Source organism: Pistacia vera, unplaced genomic scaffold (assembly GCF_008641045.1).
Source record: "Pistacia vera cultivar Batoury unplaced genomic scaffold, PisVer_v2 Contig351, whole genome shotgun sequence".
NCBI lineage: Eukaryota > Viridiplantae > Streptophyta > Magnoliopsida > Sapindales > Anacardiaceae > Pistacia > Pistacia vera.
Genome location: NW_022196170.1, coordinates 1,127,540 through 1,149,898, shown reverse-complemented (window position 1 = coordinate 1,149,898; position 22,359 = coordinate 1,127,540). Strand labels below are relative to the sequence as shown.

At 32.3% G+C, this 22,359-nt stretch overlaps 1 protein-coding gene and 1 long non-coding RNA gene across 3 annotated transcripts; one reads left to right on the top strand and one right to left on the bottom strand.

The window, feature by feature from the left end:
• The first annotated feature begins 14,411 nt into the window (after positions 1-14,411).
• On the top strand, positions 14,412-16,079 carry LOC116139454 (transcription repressor MYB5-like). The gene is made up of 2 exons (XM_031425119.1): positions 14,412-14,926; positions 15,038-16,079. Exons 1-2 carry the CDS (start codon positions 14,601-14,603, stop codon positions 15,735-15,737), a joined length of 1,026 nt encoding a protein of 341 aa, XP_031280979.1. The 5' UTR covers positions 14,412-14,600; the 3' UTR covers positions 15,738-16,079.
• On the bottom strand, positions 15,611-21,189 carry LOC116139455. 2 transcript variants are annotated; one of them, XR_004129468.1, is made up of 3 exons: positions 21,007-21,189; positions 18,788-18,913; positions 15,611-15,745 (listed from the first exon to the last, which is right to left on the bottom strand). It is a non-coding gene; the product is annotated as an uncharacterized LOC116139455 (long non-coding RNA). The 2 variants fall into 2 exon arrangements; XR_004129467.1 differs by having other exon boundaries at positions 15,619-15,754.
• Between the last annotated feature and the right edge of the window lie 1,170 nt (positions 21,190-22,359).

Sequence of the window (22,359 nt, the reverse complement as noted above, 5' to 3'; positions counted from 1 at the left end):
GTAGGCTAATGGGCCGGAACCTAGTTTTAGCTTGACTTGTAGGATGGCCCAACTCATGGAGTAGATAGTTCATAAGGTGAATTTAAGCGTAGACCCAACTAGAATTGGGCTAAGGCCTAGGGCCGTGACATGTTTATTTTGTTATTGAGCCTCGTCAGGCCCAAGACGATATTTGACCCATACAGTTAGCCCCCCATTTTCTAAGTTAAAGGGTATTTAGCTAAAAGAGTAGATTTAATCGAATGAGTGCAGACTAAGCGGATCAGTGCTAGCAACTCTCACTTTCCAAGTTAAAGGGTATTTAGCTTAAAAGGTAGATTTAATCGAATAAGTGCGGACTAAGCGGATCAGCGCTAGCAGCTCATTAGGTCGGATGGACCGTTGTTTGAAATGTGAGAGTTTGCTCGACCAACCTGAGTTGGGTAAAATATGGAGGTTCGCTCGACCAACTTGAGTTGGGAGAGGTGGGTTCTCGACCAACTTGAGTTGGGAGGAATGGGAAGACTCAGTCGGCCAACCTGGGTTGGTAAGAGTTTGCTTGACCAACCTGAGTTGGGAGTACTAAGTATCTTGGAGAGTATGTTGTTTCTTCTATAGGTGTAAGAATGTGTGAATCATAGTCCTCTGCTGAATCACTTCAAGATGGTAATGTGTACCCCCCACTCAGCTTGGCTTATGCTGATGAGTTAGACGGTGCTAACCGAGCGAGGAATTTGTCGTTGATAAATATGAGATGGTAATATGTACCTCCCACTTGGCTCTTTTGATTGGACTGTTGATTAGGTTGATTGACCTCATGACCTCTCATTAGGCCGAGCTGAATGGGCCACGATATGAATCAATTGGATCCCACTTGTGTAATAGATGTCGCGACACAAGTGTTGTGTATTGGCTCGACTATCGAAGCTGAATTATGCCTACATCATGGCGTCGCAGAAATACAAGGTGATTGTGTCGAGTTGTATGAAGCTTTAACTTATTACACACGTTCTCATTGGTTGGAGCCGAACGGAATGATTTTAGACATTGGAGATTAATTGAATATAACCATGTTTTGAGATAGTTGAATTGCATACATGCCACGTGTGTTTTATATTAAGGCCAAAACAAATATTATAATTTAAAAAGTTACCTTTTTAGACGATTTCACCGTCTCCTTCTTTTTGTTTCCTTGGAATTGATGTTGAGCTTATCCATACTTGCAAGTGATTTGAACAAAAACAATTAGGCAAGTCTTGAAGATACCTCCCACAAGCTTCACAGGGGGACATCCATCTTCGGTTTCGTAGAGGGCTTTGCATCTTTCAATTGAGGCTGAGGAAGGTGAAGCTGGGTGAAGTAACACACAAAGAGTCGAATGGACCTACACAGCCGAATGAAACTCATAATGCAATGGACATGTGTGATGTCGAGTGGGAATTCGAGGCAGAATGGAGACAGACCAAGTAGGATCAGGCAAAGTCTCCCACTATCACATAAAAGGGGCTGAATGAGTGGTCCACTTCCACTGACGATAGGATGCTCTAGGCTGCTGATAACTTGATGGTCCGAGTCGTGTAGACTATGTGAGTGTTTGAGACTGAGAGCTAATGAATCTACTTGGGAGTGTACGACGAGCAGAGTGAAGTTTTCATGCTTGTTTGATGGTTCAGGTGCATGGAGAATTGTCCGAGTTGAACCTTATTTGGTGAGAGCAAGGTAATGCCGAGTGGAGAAGTTCTCAATAAATCATTTTTCAACTGGATTCTTTGGGTGAATGAATTTGAGCAAGGCGTGGGGATGCTAAGTGATTTGTTTGCAAAGATTGCAATTTATGCTGAAAGGGAGATTGTGATCTACGGAGCGACCGTGATCCAAGTCTTCGCCTTCAATAAGATGGTCTTCTTCTAGTAAAGGTTGCTACCATTTTTGTTACAGAAAACAGAGAGGGAGAAGAAAATTTTCTTTTAGAAGTCGTGTTGGGCTCTCTAGTTTGGCTTGACTTTTCAAAACCTGAACTTGAACTTGGTTGTTGTTTACGTTATGAGAAGTGATGGCATGATGAGGTGATACGAACTGGACTGAGTGAGCTGAGGTTGACATGTGTTGGAGAAGCAAATCTCGTAAAGAAAAGGAAGGATTTCTTCAAAGAGGGAAAAGAGAGTTGCCATGTGGGCAAAGCAGTCGATGCAGGGTATCGGAGATTGCCATTAGTTGAAGTAGTTTAACTTGATGGGAGTAACTAAGCCGCGTGGAGAATGTCTAGCGCACTTTGTTATGTTTCCAGAGAGTTGATGAAAAATAAACTAAGTGTTTTTGAACAAGGGATTTGTTGGTGCTGAGTTTAGTGGAGAGTGACTTGGGGTTGCTTAGATAGTGTTCGGGTCTTTTGGAGAGGATCTGAGGGGGGTTTGTCACTCGGTGAGAAGGGTCAAGTCGAGTGGATATCTTAGCTCATTGGTGATCCACGTGAAGAATTGATCTCATAGAGTCGAGTGGTGCCAAATGGTGGGAGTTGGTGAGGCGGTCCGTTGGACTCTATCACAAAAGGCTCGCATTGTTGATCTTGTCTCCATTATCTTGAGGCAATTGGTTTCACTGACAGTATGTTCGGATTGCTGAGTGGGGAAATATGTCGACTGAGCAGTATTTTGTATCGTTTTGTCATGTGGCGTTTTATCACGTCAGAGTCAAATGAGGCTTGCCCCCTTTCCTTTGTTTGTGCTTTTACTTGTGCCTGATGGGTCGAGCCGAGCCGATGGAGGATTATATGTCTTGCTGCTCGATAAGCTTCATGTAGTTTAGTTAGTTGTGGTGTTATCTGGCTACTCCTGAAGAGCGTCATGTTGTTCCCTAAGCCTGGCTAACCTGCTAGCAAGGAGACCTTGTTGTTCCAACAGAAAAAGGACAATCTTTGCAATCTGATTATCTAGCATTCTTGAGAAATCTTTGAGAACATGATGGCAATCTTGAGTTCCATAATGTTTTACTTTCTTCTTCATTAATCTGTAGTTCATGTAGTATCTTTGCCATTCCTGAATTTGTCTTTCCTTCAACTTTTTCCCAAAGGCAACCATTTTTCTCTTGAAGCGAAAGTCGAAGCTCCCTTAAGCAAGACAAAGATTAGATGAACATTAATGAACAGCTCAAACAAATCTAGATGAGCTAGAATTTATCTCTTGCAAAGAAAAAAGGATCTTCTTTTGAGAGAGAGAAAAACTGTAGAGAACGACTTCTCAATTACCAAATAAAGAATGGAAAGTGACTAAAGACTGTTTCGCACTTGGCTTAGATTGGTGCTTTGATCTTCTGTTAATGAATTAATCATTGAAATTCAATTACGGAGGAAAAAGAAATAATGAAGTGAAAAAGGAGAGAGGACAATTTATGTTGATGCTCCATTTGGCTTGGCTCTTCCATGATTATACTACCGAGCCGAAGGTGTTTTGAGTGGGGTTGCTGGGGGATTGTTTAGAGAAGGGTTGGTGTTTAGAAAAAGGATGTGCTTCTGGAAGTGGTTCTACTAGGCGTTGTGATTCGACTTCACACTGCCGAGGCATCTGAGTGGAGTGGAATGGAATGGATTTTGGGATTTTGGTTCAAGATTCAGTTATGGGAAGATGTTTTCAACATTCTAAAACATGCCTAAGACACAAGGATATTTGAAAAATGAAATACCTTCCAAAGAAGCAATCAAACATGCACTGATGCACATTAAAAATCCCAAAACATGATCAATGTTTAAAGCGGTGCATGAACAAATAATAAACACTGGAGATGCATTTTAATGCTTCAACATATTATGTTTCATGCTGAACAAATATAATATGATATGTGAATGATTCTTAGATACTTTCAATGAATTTAAAATGAAGAAAAGTAATGAAAAACTTTCTTATCATGATGAAAGTTTCTAATTAACGATGTCAATCGGTGGGACTTCTGTGCCTCCTCTCATGTTGCACGTCGTTGTTGGTAAATGATTTTCAGGGCCACATGGTGGGCGCCAAACTGCAGATGCAAAAAATCTACTGTTACAGAAATAGGGTCTGATCCCGTGAGGTTGAGGCCACTGACAATCCATTGGACCTGCACACATGAAAAGACAAGCGTACAGATTATGGAAAACACCGGATGGTGTTTGCCGTAGGCACTCTGACGCTTAAGTCAACAAGTTTGAAAGAGACGATTTAATGAGAATTAGGGAAAGAAATATTACTAGAGGCCAGAAGGTGTAAAATTCTCGAGAGCAAGGAGGTGATTTTGAGTATTGAATATTGGAGATTAAATGAATTATGAGAGGGCAAGCCTCTGTTTATATAGTTAACCGAAGGGGTTGGAATCCTAGTAAGACATTGAGTCCTACTTCGGGAGATAATCCTTATCAGGAAAGAAATATATTTTCTTGTCCTTATCAAGTTATATTTACTAGTTTGAGTAAGATTCGGGATCTTAACAGAAGAGTAAATAGAATGAGATTCTGATTTCCTATTTATGGACTATTGTAGGCTAATAGGCCAGAACCCAAATTTAGCTTGACTTGTAGGATGGCCCAACTCATAGAGTGGATAGTTCACAAGGTGAATTTAAGCGTAGACCCAACCAGAATTGGACTAAGGCCTAAGGCCGTAACATGTTTATTTTGTTATTGGGCCTCGTCAGGGCCAAGATGATTTTTGGCCCATACACTATGCATACACATAGTAGGTTGCACCTCTCCCATTGTGGGCAATTTCTCCATTTTGACACATTGGTTTGAATTAATTGCTCCATCTTTATACATTGGAAGAGTATTAATAACAATTATATAGGTGTATTGCATTGACATTTCAAAAGTCTAACCATTTTGACACGTTGGATATGTATTAATAACGATTATATAAGTGCATTCAAAAGTCTAAACAAAAACATATAAAGATTGGAGTTTAATGATATCTACCTATAATTTATATTAATAATTATATATACATAATTACTAATTTTATCTTAATACAACTTTGTATATATATATAATTTCTATTTACTTTAAAATTTATGTTGTTTGACAATTATTATGTCTGAATCTAATTAGAATCTTTTGTTAGAATAAATTTGTTTAAAATCTATTTCAAAAACATTGAATAAACATACCAGCGCAACACACGGGCCCAAACTCATTTTGGGGCTCTAGAATTATTCCATTTTGACACATAGGATTTGTGGTTGTCTTGTAGTTGAATTTTATTGTTGATGATTTGGATATATATTAATTGTTGCATTGGTATTCCAAATCAAAAGGTAAAAGCATACCTGTTTGAGTGACATGTAGGACACTTTTTTTTTTTTTTTTTTTTTTTGAGCTCCAAAATTACTTTATTTTGGAGCTCTAGAATTGTTCCCTCTTGCCACGTTGGATGTGTGGTTTAATGATATATTAATGTATTGTACTGATATACCAAATGTTCATATCAACCTAAACTTTTCTTGATTAGGTTTAATGAGATATTAATGCACTGCATTGGTATTCCAAAGGTTCATATCATTTAGGATTGCTATTAATAATTGTATAGATGCATTGTATTGACATTGCAAACATTTCTTTATATTTAATTGCGTTTGCATTCGAAATGTCTAAATAAGGGGTTATAAAAGGGGCGTATGATTAGTTGTGTATTATCGCAATATGTTAGTTGGTGTCAACAATATGTCTGGTCTTTTATTAATTGTTTATAGGTCATGTTAGTTTGTGTCAATAATACCTCTATTCTTCATGATTTTGTTAATCGATGATTTTTTATTTATTTATGTTTTTGTTGTTGTTTACAGGTCAAAGATTCATGAGTTAGCACGGAATAAAGGCAAGATGTCCGATTGACATTGTCAAATGAGTTGTTATTTTGATTCGTTCTTCTGAACTGTAAGTATATCTTCTAACTATTTTATATGAAACTGTAAGTATATCTCTTAACTATTTTAATGGTTATTATTTGATTGAATCATTGTTTTTGTTCGATCATTCTATTTGAATGATTAATTGTGTTAGTCCTATTGAATGGTAAGTGTATTCCTTAACAATTATAATATGAAAATTAATTAACTTTTGTTGATTTCGTTTTCAGGTAACAATTGTTATACGAATGAATAATTGTTACTTAACAATCTTAACATGAAGATCGATTAAATTTTGTTATGTTTGTTTTCAAGGAAATGTTCATGTACTTTACTAAGATCAAACTGAGGATGATCTTATTGTCAGCTGTACTGTGAGTGTGCGTCATATTTATATTAGTAGAAACAGTTCATTTGTTGAATTTGTTTTCTACAAAAACATTTGTGTATTTTAATTTGTTATATGAATGATTAATTGTTTATGTCCTGCTAATGGGCGAGTATATATGTTAAATGAATTAATTTTGGCTGATTCTGTTTTCCAATTAATAGGAGTTATTTGAAATATTTCTTATTAGTCTTAATATGATAATGCCTTAAATTTGGGTTAAGTAAACCATTCATTTTATCATCACACACATTTCGGTTTCCCCTGAACAATCAATAGAAAATTGATCATAACTTACTCAATAAAAATCCAATTGATGAAAGGATTAAATCTTTAGAAACTATACAGACAAGGCTTTAATTTGATATATTATACGCTTAATTTGGATAATTATAGCCCCACTGCCGAACCATTCTTTTTATCATCACACACATTTTGATTCCCCTGTTTCTCAAATTCCACTAAACAGTCAATAGTAAATTAACCATAACTTTCTCAATAAAAATCCAATTTATGAGAGGTTTAAATCTTTGAAAACTAGACAAACAAAGCTTTAATTTGATATATTATACGCTTAATTTGGATAACTGTAGCCCCACTTCCGAACCATTCCTTTTATCATCATACACATTTCAATTTCCACTAAATAGTCACAGTAAATTGACCATAACTTGCTCAATAAAACTCTAATTGATGAGAGGTTTGAATTTTTAGAAACTAGACAGATAGAGCTTTAATTTGATATATTATACGCTTAATTTGGATAACTATAGCCCTACTTCTGAACCATTCCTTTTATCATTACACATTTTGGTTTCCACTAAATAGTCAGTAGTAAATTGACCATAACTTGCTCAATAAAACTTCAATTGATGAAAGGTTTGAATATTTAGAAACTAGACAGATACAGTTTTAATTTTATATATTATACACTTAATTTGAATAAATGTAGCCCCACTTCCAAACCATTTCTTTTATCATCACACACATTTTGGTTTCCCCTGATTCTCAATTTTTATTGAACAGTCAATAGTAAATTGGTCATAACTTACTCAATAAAAATTCAATTGATGAGCGGTTTGAATTTTTGGAAACTAAAAAGATATAGCTTTAATTTGATATATTATACAATAAATTTGGATAACTATAAACATACTAATAAACTATTTATTTTATCATCACACTCATAAAACCAATTCAATTTTAGTGATGATAAAGGAAAACAAATATTGATAGACAGTTTTAATTTTATTTGTTCTATCTCTTTTTATTGATATTTTTTTATGTTACATATATTTATCGAAAATAGGTTATTGCTTAATATAACCAATTTTATTTGTATCAAAAATATCATCTAATGTTTGTTGCCGAACCATGTAGCTTTAGTAAACTATTTGTAATATGCCGAACCATTATTATTCTCCTTAAAGGGAAACAAATATTGATATGTAGTTTTAATTGTAATTGTTCTATCTCTTTTTGTTGATATATTTTTATGTTACATACATATATCATAAAAAGAGATTGTTGCTGAATATAACTAATTTAATTTATTTAACAAATATGAACTGATGTTTGATGTCGAACCATGTAGCTTTGGTAAACCTTCATTTTATCATCACACACATTTAGGTTTTCACTGAACAATTAGTAGTAAATTGATCATAACTTGCTCAATAAAACTCCAATTGATGAGAGGTTTGAATCTTTAGAAACTAGACATATAGGAATTTAATTTGATATATTATACGCTTAATTTGGATAATTGTAGTCCGACTGTCAAATCATTCATTTTATCATCACACATATTTCGGTTTCCACTAACCAGTCAGAAATAAATTAACCATAACTTTCAAAATAAAATTTCAATTGATGAGAGGTTTAAATCGTTAGAAACTAGATAGATAGAGCTTTAATTTGATATATTATATGCTTAATTTAAATAACTGTAACCCTACGGTCGAACCATTCTTTTTATCATCACACACATTTTAGTTTCCACTAAATAGTCAGTAGTAAATTGATCATAACTTTCTCAATAAAAATCCAATTGATGAGAGGTTTGAATATTTAGAAACTAGATATACAGGGCTTTAATTTTATATATTATGCGCTTAATTTGGATAACTATAGCTTTGCTGCTGAACTATTCCTTTTATCATCATACACATTTCAATTTCTACTGAATAGTCAGTAGTAAATTGACCATAACTTTCTCAATGAAAATCCAATTGATGAGAGATTTGAATCTTTAGAAACTAAACAGATAGAGATTTAATTTGATATATTATACACTTAATTTGGATAACTGTAGCCTCACTTTCGAGCCATTCCTTTTATCATCACACACATTTCGATTTCTACTTAACAATCAGTAGTAAATTGACCATAACTTGCTCAATAAAAATCCAATTAATGAAAGATTTGAATATTTAGAAACTAAATAGACAGAGCTTTAATTTGATATATTATATGCTTAATTTGGATAACTGTAGCCTTACTGCTGAATTATTCTTTTTATCATCACACACATTTCAGTTTTCCTTGTTTCTCGATTTCCACTAAATAGTTAGTAGTAAATTAGTCATAACTTGTTCAATAAAAATCCAATTGATGAGTGGTTTGAATCTTTGGAAATTGGAAAGATAGGGCTTTAATTTGATATATTATATGATGAATTTGGATAATTATAGACCTGCTGCTGAACCATTCATTTTATCATTACACACATAAGACAACTTCGATTTTAGTGATGACAAAGGAAAACAAATGTTGATATGTAGTTTTAATTGTATTTGTTCTATCTCTTTTTGTTGATTTTTGGATTGATTTTGTTGTTTGATTTATGGATTTTGCGGGTTTTATAATTATCATCTTTCTTCAGGATGCTATCATCAAATGTTTTTTTTTTTTTTTTTTTTTTTTTTTTTGCTATATGTGGTGGTCAATTCTAATTGCAACAAATGGATTTGTGTCACAGGACCTTTATCTTCATAACTTCTTCAATACTTCAATTAAGTTGCCTTCAACTTATACTGTTGGAATTGTTGTTGCTTTCTATGTGAGTTCTCTTCTCAACATTCTTAATTTTTTTATATAAAATAATAATAATAAAAATAATTTATTTTCTCTTCTCAACAATCAAAATTAGTTTTTTCCTTTGGCTCTGCAAGTCTCTTGCTTAAAAGTTTACATTTTTCAACAATGTTTCTCTTTCTCTGATTAATTTATAAACTTATCAATAATAACTAGTGGGTTATCCTGCATATTTTTTTACTTTTCTTGACAAAGTTTTAAACTTTGGTTGCAGATGTCAAATGGTGACATATTTGAGAAGAATCATGATGATGCTTTGAGTTCAATTTGTGGATATTTTATTTATTGATTTTTTAATTATCAATTCAATATGAAATGAATTATACAAAAAATATATATTTAAAACACAAAAAAATCAATAATAATGTAAAAAAATAAATAAATAAATAAACATACTCGCGCAACGCAACTTGAAAATAAATAAAAGTTACAGAAATTGCAGAAGGTCAGTATAAATTTTAAGTTTAAATAGTTTATCTTGATAATATTCAGGTGATATTAAATATCATACACGATTCACTACAAAATACTGACATTGAATATTAAAGACATGTCTGCAAAAATAATGTCAATTGTACAAGGTGATAACCCTGAAAATATAATTAGACCATATAATATTCAGGTGATCTTTTCAAATTAGATGAATGATTTAATGACATCTATCTATAATTGATATTAATAATTATACAGATACAATTATTAATTTTATCTTAACACAACTTTGTATAAATATATGATTTATATTTACTTTAAAATTTGTATAATTTAATAATTATTATGTCTTAATCTAATTAGTTTACTTTGTTAGAATAAATTTGTTTACGACCTATTTCAAAACATTGAATAAACATACATGTGTAACGTGCGGGCCCCATGTCGGGTAAATAATAGATGTAATTGTTATCTTTATTTAATGACAAAAACATAATTATATATTTGATTAAGGATAAGATTTTTTTTTTTTTTTTTTTTTGATATGTATCCTTCTTAAATATAAGGGTATATCAGTAATTAGACAAATTAAGTGTTAATTTTAACTATAATTGATTGTTAAGTGGCTCTTTCTAGAGTTTTAGAACTTGGGTCCTTTTAATTGGTTTGAAAAAAATAGTCCTAAAGTATAATGTCCCTTAATTACCTATAAATTTTATAAACAAATTATATTGAAACAATGTAATCAACGTTAATTTTTATTTATATGTTTATATCTTGAACCAGCTTATAAATAGAAAGATTTTTCAAGAGGGTACATTACGTTGTTATTAATCTGAAAATATTTTTATTTCTACAGTGAAGTCTTTGACCATTGATCGAAGATCCAACGCTGTGCTTGTGCGTTTATAGGTAAATCTTTAATCTTTTGTAAAGATGAAGTCTTAGACGATTAAATCTTATAATTCTACTAAATCCTATTGCTCTTTCTTCTGTGTTTAAAATGGAAAACTTTTGGTTTCATTGACTTGTTAGTGCGGGAATTATGGGAAAGTCTGAGTTTCATTGAGTTTTGTTACTTGGTTTGTATGCTTTTATGAAATTTTCGCAATTGCTCCATCCATTTTTGAGTAAAATTTCATTGGATAATGTTTACAGGGTTTGAGGAGATTTTCAGGCAAGATTTTATACACTCAACATCTGAGAGAGAAAAAAATTACGTATAAATTATTATACAGTCCATTAATATCTATCCATAAATAGATGTAGGGACGTATTACATATAATATATGAGTTCAATGATCACTAATACTTTGAAAAAAAAAAAAAAAAAAAAAAAAGAGTTTATATTTTAGTATTTACAATTTTAACCACACTTAAATTTATATGAACTCACTTAAACTTTGAAAAAAAAAACTTTATATTTAGTATTTATAATTTTAACCCCACAAAATTTTATAATAAATTTATCAACTTAAATGTTTTGAACCTACTCGCTAGAAATTCTGACTATGTCTTGGATAGATGTATGCATAGTTAAATGTTTTAATCGTAGAATGACAATTTAGAAGGAAACAGAAGCACGTTCAATGGTTATAGTAACTTTGTGGAATGGTTTGACACGTATTTCTTACTTAATATCATTTAAGTGTAGTGGATGTCTGCACCTTTTTAAAATTCATCATTATATGATGTTCATAAAAATTAAAAGACAAAATTTTACCAATTTTAATACGAGAAAGTTTGATTGATTTTTGTTGTGTTTATCAGTAGAAATCATCGTCATTTTAAAGTGTATATTTCTTTTAGAGATGAGGACTATAACATGAGAGACTAAATATATGTATTATATGTAGAACTCTTGGTGATTAATTAAAATGGAGAGAAAGAGAGAGAACCCTTGATTTTTGAAGGGCGCCACTAGGATCGCATGTCACTAGCCAACCGATTCTCCAACCTGGAACAGACCATCTCTTTGATATAGAACCAAACATTGCCATAAGCACAAACGGATTACTACCAAAGGTAAAGTGCCCTTAGATTTCATCAGCAACCACCAGAATCCCAAGCTGTACTGCTGTCTCCGCCACCTGAAACTCAACAAATTCCACTGTCAATATTATTGATGAAATTTTTTTAGCAAAGTCATCAGCATGCAAGAAAAATATATGTGTGCACCTTATTTATATTTTCCTAAATTAAATTAATCAAATAAGAAGGAAAAAAATAAATGATTTCTTTTTTCTTTTTTTTTTTAAAAAAAAAATCAATTATTTAGGGTCTGTTTGGTACATTATTTGAAATAATATTCTATTTTAAATAAGATATGATAGGATTTAATCAAATAGGATAGGATTTTGAGAATGACGCACGATCGATTGAATCTAGCCGGTCGTGCATCGATTTGGCATTTTTCAACTAGATCCATCGCGTATTTGGCCGAAAACGGCTAGATCTACAACCATAATTTGGCCGTTGTCAACGACCAAATAAATCTGGCCATCATCAACGGCTAGATAGATCTCGCTGTTAACAGTCAAATCTGCCTGTGATGGCTAGATCTCTGGCCAAAAACGGCCCGATTGGCTAGATCTGGCCTATCGTGAATCGTTTCGATAGTGGCGATGACCGATGGTGGTTGCTGGTGAGCGACTATTGCTTGGGTGGGTGGTGATGTTTTTGTTAATTTATGAACTTTTATTGAAAAAAGGTAATTATTAAATATTTTGAGTTGAATATTATAGAATTGAATTGAATAATCAATATTAAAACAAACATGGTTTCTATTTTATAGAATAGAATAGAATTTGAAAAGTTAAACAAATATGGGTTATTTTCTCGTTTCTCACCATGATTAGAAAGAAGAGACATAGGTTAAAAATATTAAAATAATAATAATAATTTTTGAAATAATTTAAAATCCATTTGAATATATATTTTTTTATTAATTAAATTTAGAACTTATAAAGAGATTGAGTAGGAGTGTAGGACTTGAATATCAACACAAAGATTTATTGGACTCTAGATTTTGTTGCTACAATTAATATTGGTACCCAATATCCCTGAGGGTATGTTTGGGACAAGAATATTTATTTCTAAAATCAATCTAAGCCCATTTTTGGATTGCTAAAGAGAGAATGGGATTATTTATTTTAAAAATCAATCCAAGCCCATGTTTGGGCTGCTAAATACAGAACGGACTGAACTAAATTTTAGTCCTATTCTTCTCCCTGGTCCTAATCATTTGAAACAAAGAGTCCACAGAGTGGTATAAAATTGAAATTAAGTTAATATTATTTTTATAAAATATTATATAATAATTTTTTTAAATTTTAATCATAACATAAATATAATATTTTTAAATGTCTAACATACTTTTAATTTAATATATATAATTATAATTAGTTATCTAATATAATATTTTCTTTCTTTCTTATTTTTATAAATAAAATGTTAGTGAGTATTTAATAAATTAAATAGAAATATTAAACTACATTTAATTTTTTTATTCTATTATATGTATTTTTATCCAATCTCACAATACTCCAAACATAAGATAACATTATATATAATTCGATTAAATCCAGTTCTAAAATATCAACCAATTTCAATCTAGTTCCGACTCTCAAAATGTTAATCTTAGATTTTCATTCTGATTATCGGTATTAGATAATCAATTTTAAAGTCATAAATGACATATTAATAATATTAGATAGCCGATTTCAAAATCCGTAACGAAGAAAGATGGAGAGAATTGAAGTAGAGGAAGAGGAAGTAGGTATTTTGGTAGATTAGAATCCCTCGTGAGGAAGTAGGTGGTAGAGAGGTGAAAGGGTAAGTAACATTAACTAGTAACTTCAAATACAAGTTCTCCGTTTTGGTGGTGTAGCTATTCTCCTCTTATTTCTTGCCAGGTGTCTCTGGTCCCCATTTCAGCCACCCATGTTACATTCTCCTTTGTTCATAACACTCCCACACGCACTCCACGCGAGTGGACTCACTCTCCTTTAATAATTGTATATTTGTATTAAGGAAGCCAAAATTATTGGTCCATGAATTTTGGAGTTTAACAATTATTACAAACAGTGTTCATAATTTAGTCAAAATGTAGTTTTAAAAGATTAAGAAATAATAGACACAAAATATTAGATAATTGAGTTTACTTAAGAAAAATTACCTTCTAATCAATGAAATTTAATTATTAAATTTGTTTCTTTCTAATTGAATCCAATCTTCTTGAAGAGATAAAATTTACTTCTTTAACATAAATTATTTCAAAATAAATAATAAAAATATTCAATAATAAATCAAACATTAAAAATCTATTTATTTATTTTATCAGTCCTACATCAAAAGAGAAAACACTCTTCTATAAAAATCAGTAAAATTAATTATATTATTAATTTCTTAATTTTATAATTTATTTGGATAACCTTATCTTTGATGATAATGTTTGATAATATCTAAATCTCCCCAATATGTTATTAAGTGTCAACATACTCACCATAAATTATATCCGTACTTTCAATCTTCCACATCTTGAGCGCGTCAACCACACTCCACCCAAACGCGTGAACGCACGGCCCCTCATCTCAAAACACATCAACCTTGCTACAAACTTCATTGCGACAATAACACAAAACCGACAATAAAAACAAAAACACACAAAAATAAAAAACAAAAACAAAATAAATTATCAAAAGAAAAAGATAAAGCCGCCAATCAAATTCCATCAGCTCTCAAACACAACTCAAACTCGACTCAACTCGACTCAAAGCATTTCACATTTTCAAGATCCATCCATCGATCCAATCCAAAATCTTCAAAGAGGCTAAACATGAGGAAACCATCCACGTCAGCATCAGCGGCTGCTGCGGCCACCTCCTCCACCACCACCACCACAACTAAAACTCCGTGTTGCAGCAAGGTAGGGTTAAAGAGAGGGCCTTGGACGCCGGAAGAAGACGAGCTTCTCTCCAACTACATCAAGAAAGAAGGCGAAGGCCGCTGGCGAACTCTCCCCAAACGCGCTGGCCTCCTCCGCTGCGGCAAGAGCTGCCGCCTCCGTTGGATGAACTACCTCCGCCCCTCCGTTAAACGAGGCCAGATCGCCCCCGATGAAGAAGATCTCATCCTCCGCCTCCATCGCCTTCTCGGCAACCGGTAATTATACTAAAAAAAAAAAAAAAAAACCATGACAAAAAGGTTAGGTTTCAGTATTTAGGGTTTTTTTGTAAAGATGTAAAATGGGTTATTTCTGTTTTTGTTTTGAAGGTGGTCGTTGATAGCTGGGAGAATACCCGGAAGAACGGATAACGAGATAAAGAATTACTGGAACACTCACCTGAGTAAGAAGCTGATAAGTCAAGGGATAGATCCAAGAACCCACAAGCCATTAAGTAATAACAATGATCATCAAAATCAATCTTCTTCGGCTGAGGCGAATCCTCATAAGGCATCTTCTTCATCATCCAAAGCGAATCGCAGAACAAACCCTAACCCTAATTCTAATCCTGTCATTTCTTCTTCGCATTTGGAAGATCATCATAATGATACTACATTGATGATGATGAACACTTCTCAGCAGCATCAGCAGCTGGATCATGAGACCGGTAACGGCTACACAGGTTTGCTGAATGGTGAGGATGAATCTAGGGTTGTGGGATTGAGAAACATTGGCCATCATCACAATGAAGAAGATGAAGATATTAATTACTGTAGCGACGACGTTTTGTCTTCGTTTCTCAATTCATTGATCAATGAAGATGCATTTGCTGCACAACACCAAGCATTACAGTTGCAACAACAACAACAACATAATCAGCCAACAGGGAACACTGCACAGCTTCCTGATCCTTTGGTTTCGATTTCGGCAACGGCGTTTGGGCTGGGAGCCAGTTGGGAATCTCCGTTAATGGCATCTTCATTTAGCCAGAATGAGCACAAGAAGGTGGTGAATGATCGTGTTGAATAGCTGCGTCACTGCTTCCACTAAATATGATGAGATTGGAGTTGTTTTTAATTAGATTATGAGAATAATAGGGTTTGTTTGTTTGTTTGTTTGTTTGTTTTTTTTTTTTTTTTAATTTTTTCATGTATGTGTTGATTTTGTGTTCTTGTTCCACTTCTTGATGATATCATTTTCAGTGCAACTGTGTTGCATTTGTAAAAATATATATGTTGTAGAAAAAAATCACAAGTGGAACAATATGTTGTATCAATCTAGAGGTGTGTTTGAATGTAATTTCATTATACAATCAATCCAATATGTCATGTTTGTAAGCCTCTATATAAATATTGGTTCCAATTTCCATTACTCAGTTCAACTATAATTTTCAATTTAGTGCATATATATTGTTTTTGCATTTCAGTATAAACTATATGAATACGGAAAGAAGAAGTTTGAATTTCCCTACATATATATATCTAGTTATCCTGCCCACAATTAAGCTTTTTCGTCACATACACGCTACAATATTAATTTATGACAAAATTTAGAACGAGAACAAGATATTATATGCGTTCAATGAGTCTATATGTATAAGTCAGAGGTGTTTAAGATTATTCAGAACTCCACGAAATGACCTTATATTATATAGCATCTTGTAAGAGAACGTATTTTAAAGGTCTCTTTCTTAATTTGTCTAAAGCCAATTTCGAACAGGGAATGATTGAAATTTTATAAGAGTTGCCAGGCTTGCCAATAATGGTTGAATTACTAGATAAATACCAAATCTGCGAGAAGAAAGAGTCACAGTATCCTTAAATGAACACAAGTGTAACTCAGAAGTTTATGAACAAAAAGATGAAGCAATTCCTGCTAAATCTTATTAGACAGGTTCTGCTTCAAGTGTTTGTGCAGCTGGCAAGAGTTTTAACCCTTAAAAAACGACTAAAGCATTTCTTGTGAGTTTTGCTATTAATTCTTGAGTTCTTTCTTTTCGTTTTGTAAGGTTTTTGATGTGTGAGTTTGGTTGAATGATGTGCTATAATTATAACACATTACTTCTCTAGAGCTTATGTTATGAGCAAGGTGTGCAAAAATACTTAGTTATAAATATAAGGAGTTCAATACGAAGTCTATAATTCATGGTATCTATTTGCATGCATCCATTACTATAGATACAGACAAAATTTAGAATACCATTTCCTAGTAAATTTATGTCACATCTGAATTTTAAACTTATTGTGGTTGGTATGTATCCAACGTAATAACTACTTGATTTGCATGCATTGTCTGATGATACAACATCAAAATACCATCGTTGTATTATAACTTTCTCATAAATATGGTACTATAGTTAACATCACCTCATACGAACCATTAGATTCCTTTCAAACGATCTTCGACTTCTTGACTATTAAAGAAATCTAATGATTGGTACAAAGATAACATTGCCCCTAATATCGTATCACTTTCTTATAGTCAGTCTGCACATTTCAACACATATGCTCTAATATAACAATATTAGAGAAGGAGCAACAAAGATCTTAAAAATTACAATAACCTAGTGCATGACAGCTTTATGTTCTTTAGCTAACTTTCTTCACATTCAAGGTTTAACTACGGTATTCGGTTAAATTTATCAGCCTTTTGAGAATCATTAAATGTGAGCACCAAGCCACCTGAGATTCTCAAAGGTTGAGTGAGTTAACAGCCTAATACCGAAATAGAACCCTGAATGCATGTCAATACATATTCGAAAAGTTTTAAGTAAATCAAACATCGAACATATATTATAGTTGTCACAAGTGTTTATGTGTAGAAATAATTAATATTGCACCAAGTCTTACGTTTTTATAAAGTTCTACTACATGTCCTTTGATGTTTTCAGTAGAAGACTGATTTCTTGAAAGTTATGGGGGGAGCTTTTGGTTTATGGTGTGATAATGGTTTCCAACAACGTATATGAATCAATTAATGAAATTAATTTAGAGTTTCGAAATACAGTTTGGATACAATCTCATGCGTAAAACTCAATTTCTCTCTTTTTCCTCCTAAAAATCTTCATTTTATGAATAACTGAACTTAAAACTACGTGATATATATATTAAATTTAATTTAAACAGTACCTTCATGCTGAAATGGATCTAGTTTATTAGATTTTACACAAACATATATATATCTATATCTATTCATAGAACTAATGTTACGTAATAATACAAACACAAACTTATAAATAAAACAATATAATGCTATATATGCAAAGTTTGAATCTCAACTTTGTATCCTAACCCATGAGACAGTTGATTCTTGCAATATTTTCTTAATTATACAATAATTGAATAAGTAAATCAATTATCACATGAGTTAGGATATAAAATCGGAATCCTAATTTTGTATATGCAGCATTATGAAGTGAATCAATTTAAAGCAAAAAATAAATAAATAAATAAAAATAAAAATAGATGAGGTTAATATATCACTGAATTTCAGTTATATGATATATGTATGTTTGAGGCCATTATCTTTTTCGTTTAAGTTTTGCTTTGCTTTTAAATTTTATCTTTTAGGATTTTTTTTTTTTTTTTATGGTCTCTAATTTAGGTTCTTACGACCAAAAAGTTTTAATCACATATTTCTTATTTAGTTTGAACTTAGCAAACTCAAAGGCTACTAACGTTATATATATATATATATATGTTGGTTGTTGAATGATTGTTGTTCTCTGAGTTTTGACCTCCGGATAATTAAATTTATGCTACGATATATTTTAATAGCTAGATTTGTAATTAACATGGGAATTAAATTTCTAAAGCTTCAAGTCCAGAGTTTTTCTTCTACTACGTAAACTTTAACTCATATAAGCACTTGTTTATCAAGCATATTTGATGTCAAGGAACACATCTCCATGCATGAAATTAATTAATCTTTCTACATACTTATGGCATGGAATCCTTAGAGTTATAAGAAACTAGAATCTAACAAATAAAGATAAATGAACGTTTCCAATCACATGTCATCATGGTTTATATATGTGAAATTAATTAACAGATAACTTAGATGAGAATAGAACAACTCACAGTGATGACAATTTGGCAGCAGCTGACCGTGATCTTCAATGGAACACGGCATCACCATTGATGTTTTCCGGAAATTAAGCTCCATTGATGCATGAAGATCTTGCATATGGAAGCAAAATTAACCTCCTGAAACATTGATAATAAAACATCAGCAACTTGGTCACACTAATTAGAAGCTTAATTGACTAAGCAAAGGTCTAATAGTGTTAAAAAAAAAAAAAAAAAATCAAATATTGTTCATATAATTACGCGTTTGTGAGTTCTAATTTTATGTATGAAAATGTCTATTTCATACATCAAATTATCAATAAATTCTACTTAAAATCTTAAACGGCTATTGGCTATATAGAAAAAAGGCCCATGGATGCTCCATCAATCTTGAACTAAAATGGTCCAACATCTTTAGGCCAGCCAAATCTTACTAAGAGATCCGATCCACTGAAGGCCCGTGACTTGAACTTTAACAAGTGGGCCTTAACCCAGCCTACTAATTGGGTAACATAGATTTGGCCCAAATGAAACAATCACACGGTATAATATTATGATACGGGTAACGTTACCTTAGCCATATGAGAGGCCTATTATTGCCATCAGATTAGCCACTCATGTGTGCTTTGTGGCTGATTCAATGGTGCATATGGAATGACGGTAACATTACCTAACAATATACTAACCCCTCTATAGCTTATTCCCAGCTAGAAAAAAGATCTCCACCAACTTTCTATCTCTATTTCTAAGTGATGGAAAAAGTTCTTAAAAAAAAATGATAAATATTTAGGTGAGATAGAAATTAAATGATATGGTGCGCTCAAACTAGAAATTCTAAATTAACTCAACAATATTATTCAAGAAGATCGTTATGAAATAAATCTGAACTAACATTCAAAACGAAACTATAAAACAATCCACTAAGAAAATGTCAAAACAAGGTTTGGACTTAGAAGAATTAAGAGAATTAATGACAATTAATTCCGAATTAAACAATCATCAAGTGGGTTATGATGATGATGAGTAGACAGTAGATAATCTTTGACCTAAAATCCAGAGACTAATATCTGACCGTCAATTCAACCCGAAACTACCAGTCACAGAGTTGAATATGTGATTGGTAGATGGTTGACTTGTTGTAAACTAATTTTGTAGGTCCTGTTGTACCTTGTTCCACAATCTAATTTCCAACTTTTTCTATCTATTCAGCCCATTAATTTAATTCTATTAAGAATGAATCCTAACGGTCAAGTCCTTTGCACCTTATTATACAAATATATTTTACACATAAAACTCTACAATAATCTATCGATCAATACTATATTCTCTTGTATTTTAAAATTAAAGGAATATTTTTATTTAATTCTTATTTTTTTATGAAATTTTTTTAATTTAATATATAGTAGAATTTTTTTTTTTTTGTTTTGGGAGTGTTTGATTATATGGGGTTGTGGAAAATTAAAAGCAACCCTTTCATATCATGTTTTCAACTTTCTAGTACATCATATCATATACCAAAAGAGAACAAAAACAAAGTTATTAATACAAAAAATTAATTAAAGGGTACTTGATCTTTTTATCTTTTTTGTTCTTATTTCTTTTATTATTTATATTTTTCCCTTTTAGTATAAATGAAGAAAGTTAGAATTTTCTGTTGATCAAAGTGGGATTACATTTTTCTTTCACAAAAAAGAATTAATATACTCATTATTGACTAAATTTGAAAAATATGTCACCCAAAATTTTGTGACAAAGGGAAACAAATATTTTATCAACCATTACTATTAAATAAAACTATATATTATATTATGGCATGCAAAAACATTTATTTTCTTCTAATGCACTATGTATTACGCGCAAAAATATTTGGTTATGCATGTTTTACTCTTCAAACCTACCTTTCTTCATCTGTTCATTCTTCTATCAAACCCTGATGCAAATTGAGTTTTATACAGAAAATAAATTCTGAAAATGAGTTTCAAATTTCCCTGAGTTTTGTTCGGTCACTGCCTCGCCGGCTTAATTGGTTTATTGGTTTTGGTTTCTTTTGCCTTTAACATGAACACAAAAGTTTATATTTTATACAAATAATCATCAATATAATCATCTTATTATAAGGTATAATCTTTCACAGAACAATATTCAACATTCACTAACAAATGGCAACAAAGAAATCAAGAAAACAAAACATTTTCAACGCTTTCAAAATATATAAAAGAAGAATGACTAACCTCTTGTATTCCATTTGGCAGCAAAACTTGTGCACGGAAAACAGCAACCATTTGATAAACTTGAAGCTTTTTTCACAAAATGTATTGAAATATGATGAAACAATGGTAAAATGGGGTCATGAAAATCTAGCATTGTAATCTTAAAATGAAGTGAAAAAAGAGATATGGGTATAGAAAGAGAGAGGGGGGGGTGCGGGCGTGTGGTGTGGTGTGGTGTGGATGGAGGAGGGGGTGTGGGAGAGAAGAAATGAAAAGAGATGAAGAAAGATTCTAGGTATGTAGCAGTGAAAAGAAATTATTCTTTAATACCCCACAAGTTTAGACGTTGAAGAAGAGGTGAAGGACTGGTGTCGGTTAAGGGTTTGACAAAACAAAGGAAGAAGAGATTTTGTATTGGATTGACCAGTAGATTTGTGAGAATTTGTGTTGGGGAAACCGGGTGAGGAGGTGAATTGCAACCAAACGTTCTAAGGGGGGGAAAGGATCATCAGAAAATTATGTTAGACAGACCAACCTTTCTAGATTTTAAGTTCTCAAAATTCAATGCAATCCATTTTTAGCTTGTTAAAAAACTCAGCTTCAACTGCCAATCAGCGACTGATGGGTCAATCAGTCAATTTTTTTGTGTTGGCTAAGGGTCCCCATATTTGGGACTCTTCAGGTTGAGTTCCAAGTTTGAAGGTCTAAAATGGGGTTAATTACCTTTGCTCCCCTGAGGTTTGTCATACTTCATAGATTATGAAGATGCATAAGTAGACACTTTTGCCCTTCAACGGTTCGTGAACGTCGAGGCAAAGTTAATTGAATAGTAACATGTCAACGTGTAATGCCCATTTTGCCCTCTAAAGCTGGAAGATTGATGAATTGACTGCTATAGCCCTACACATAAGAACAATCTAAGGGATATCGACATGTCTAATTATTGGCTACTATAACTAAAAGATACGAAATTTTTTACATTTGACCTTTGCTTTCTAACTGTTGGGATGTCATTAGACATATGCTTCTTTTTTTTTTTTTACTTAGATTATGAAAGTCGAGCCTCTCTTCTTGCTCACCTTCACTCCATTGGCCAGTCATGACACATTGCTGCTAATAGTCCCTATGGACTTGTGTAGAATGATGAAATTATAAGCCGTCTAAGATTAAGTTTGCCTAATGCTCACTAACAATTGGGGGGAAAGTGTCTATATATTCATTTTTATAATTCGTCTATGATTATGACAAACCTCAAGGGGGCAAAGTGTTTTTAACCCTCATAAATGGAACTATTAGGTGTACCTACATTTGGGTGTGAGAATAAAAGAAATTAATATAGGAGGGTCATATGTAAGAACAATGCCCAATTGGGTG

Bases quoted from the DNA above. Each gene is read 5' to 3' on its own strand.
- LOC116139454 (XM_031425119.1), top strand. From the start codon at position 14,601: ATGAGGAAACCATCCACGTCAGCATCAGCGGCTGCTGCGGCCACCTCC. The intron at 14,927-15,037 runs GTAATTATACTA...TTTGTTTTGAAG, and splicing joins CATCGCCTTCTCGGCAACCG to GTGGTCGTTGATAGCTGGGA.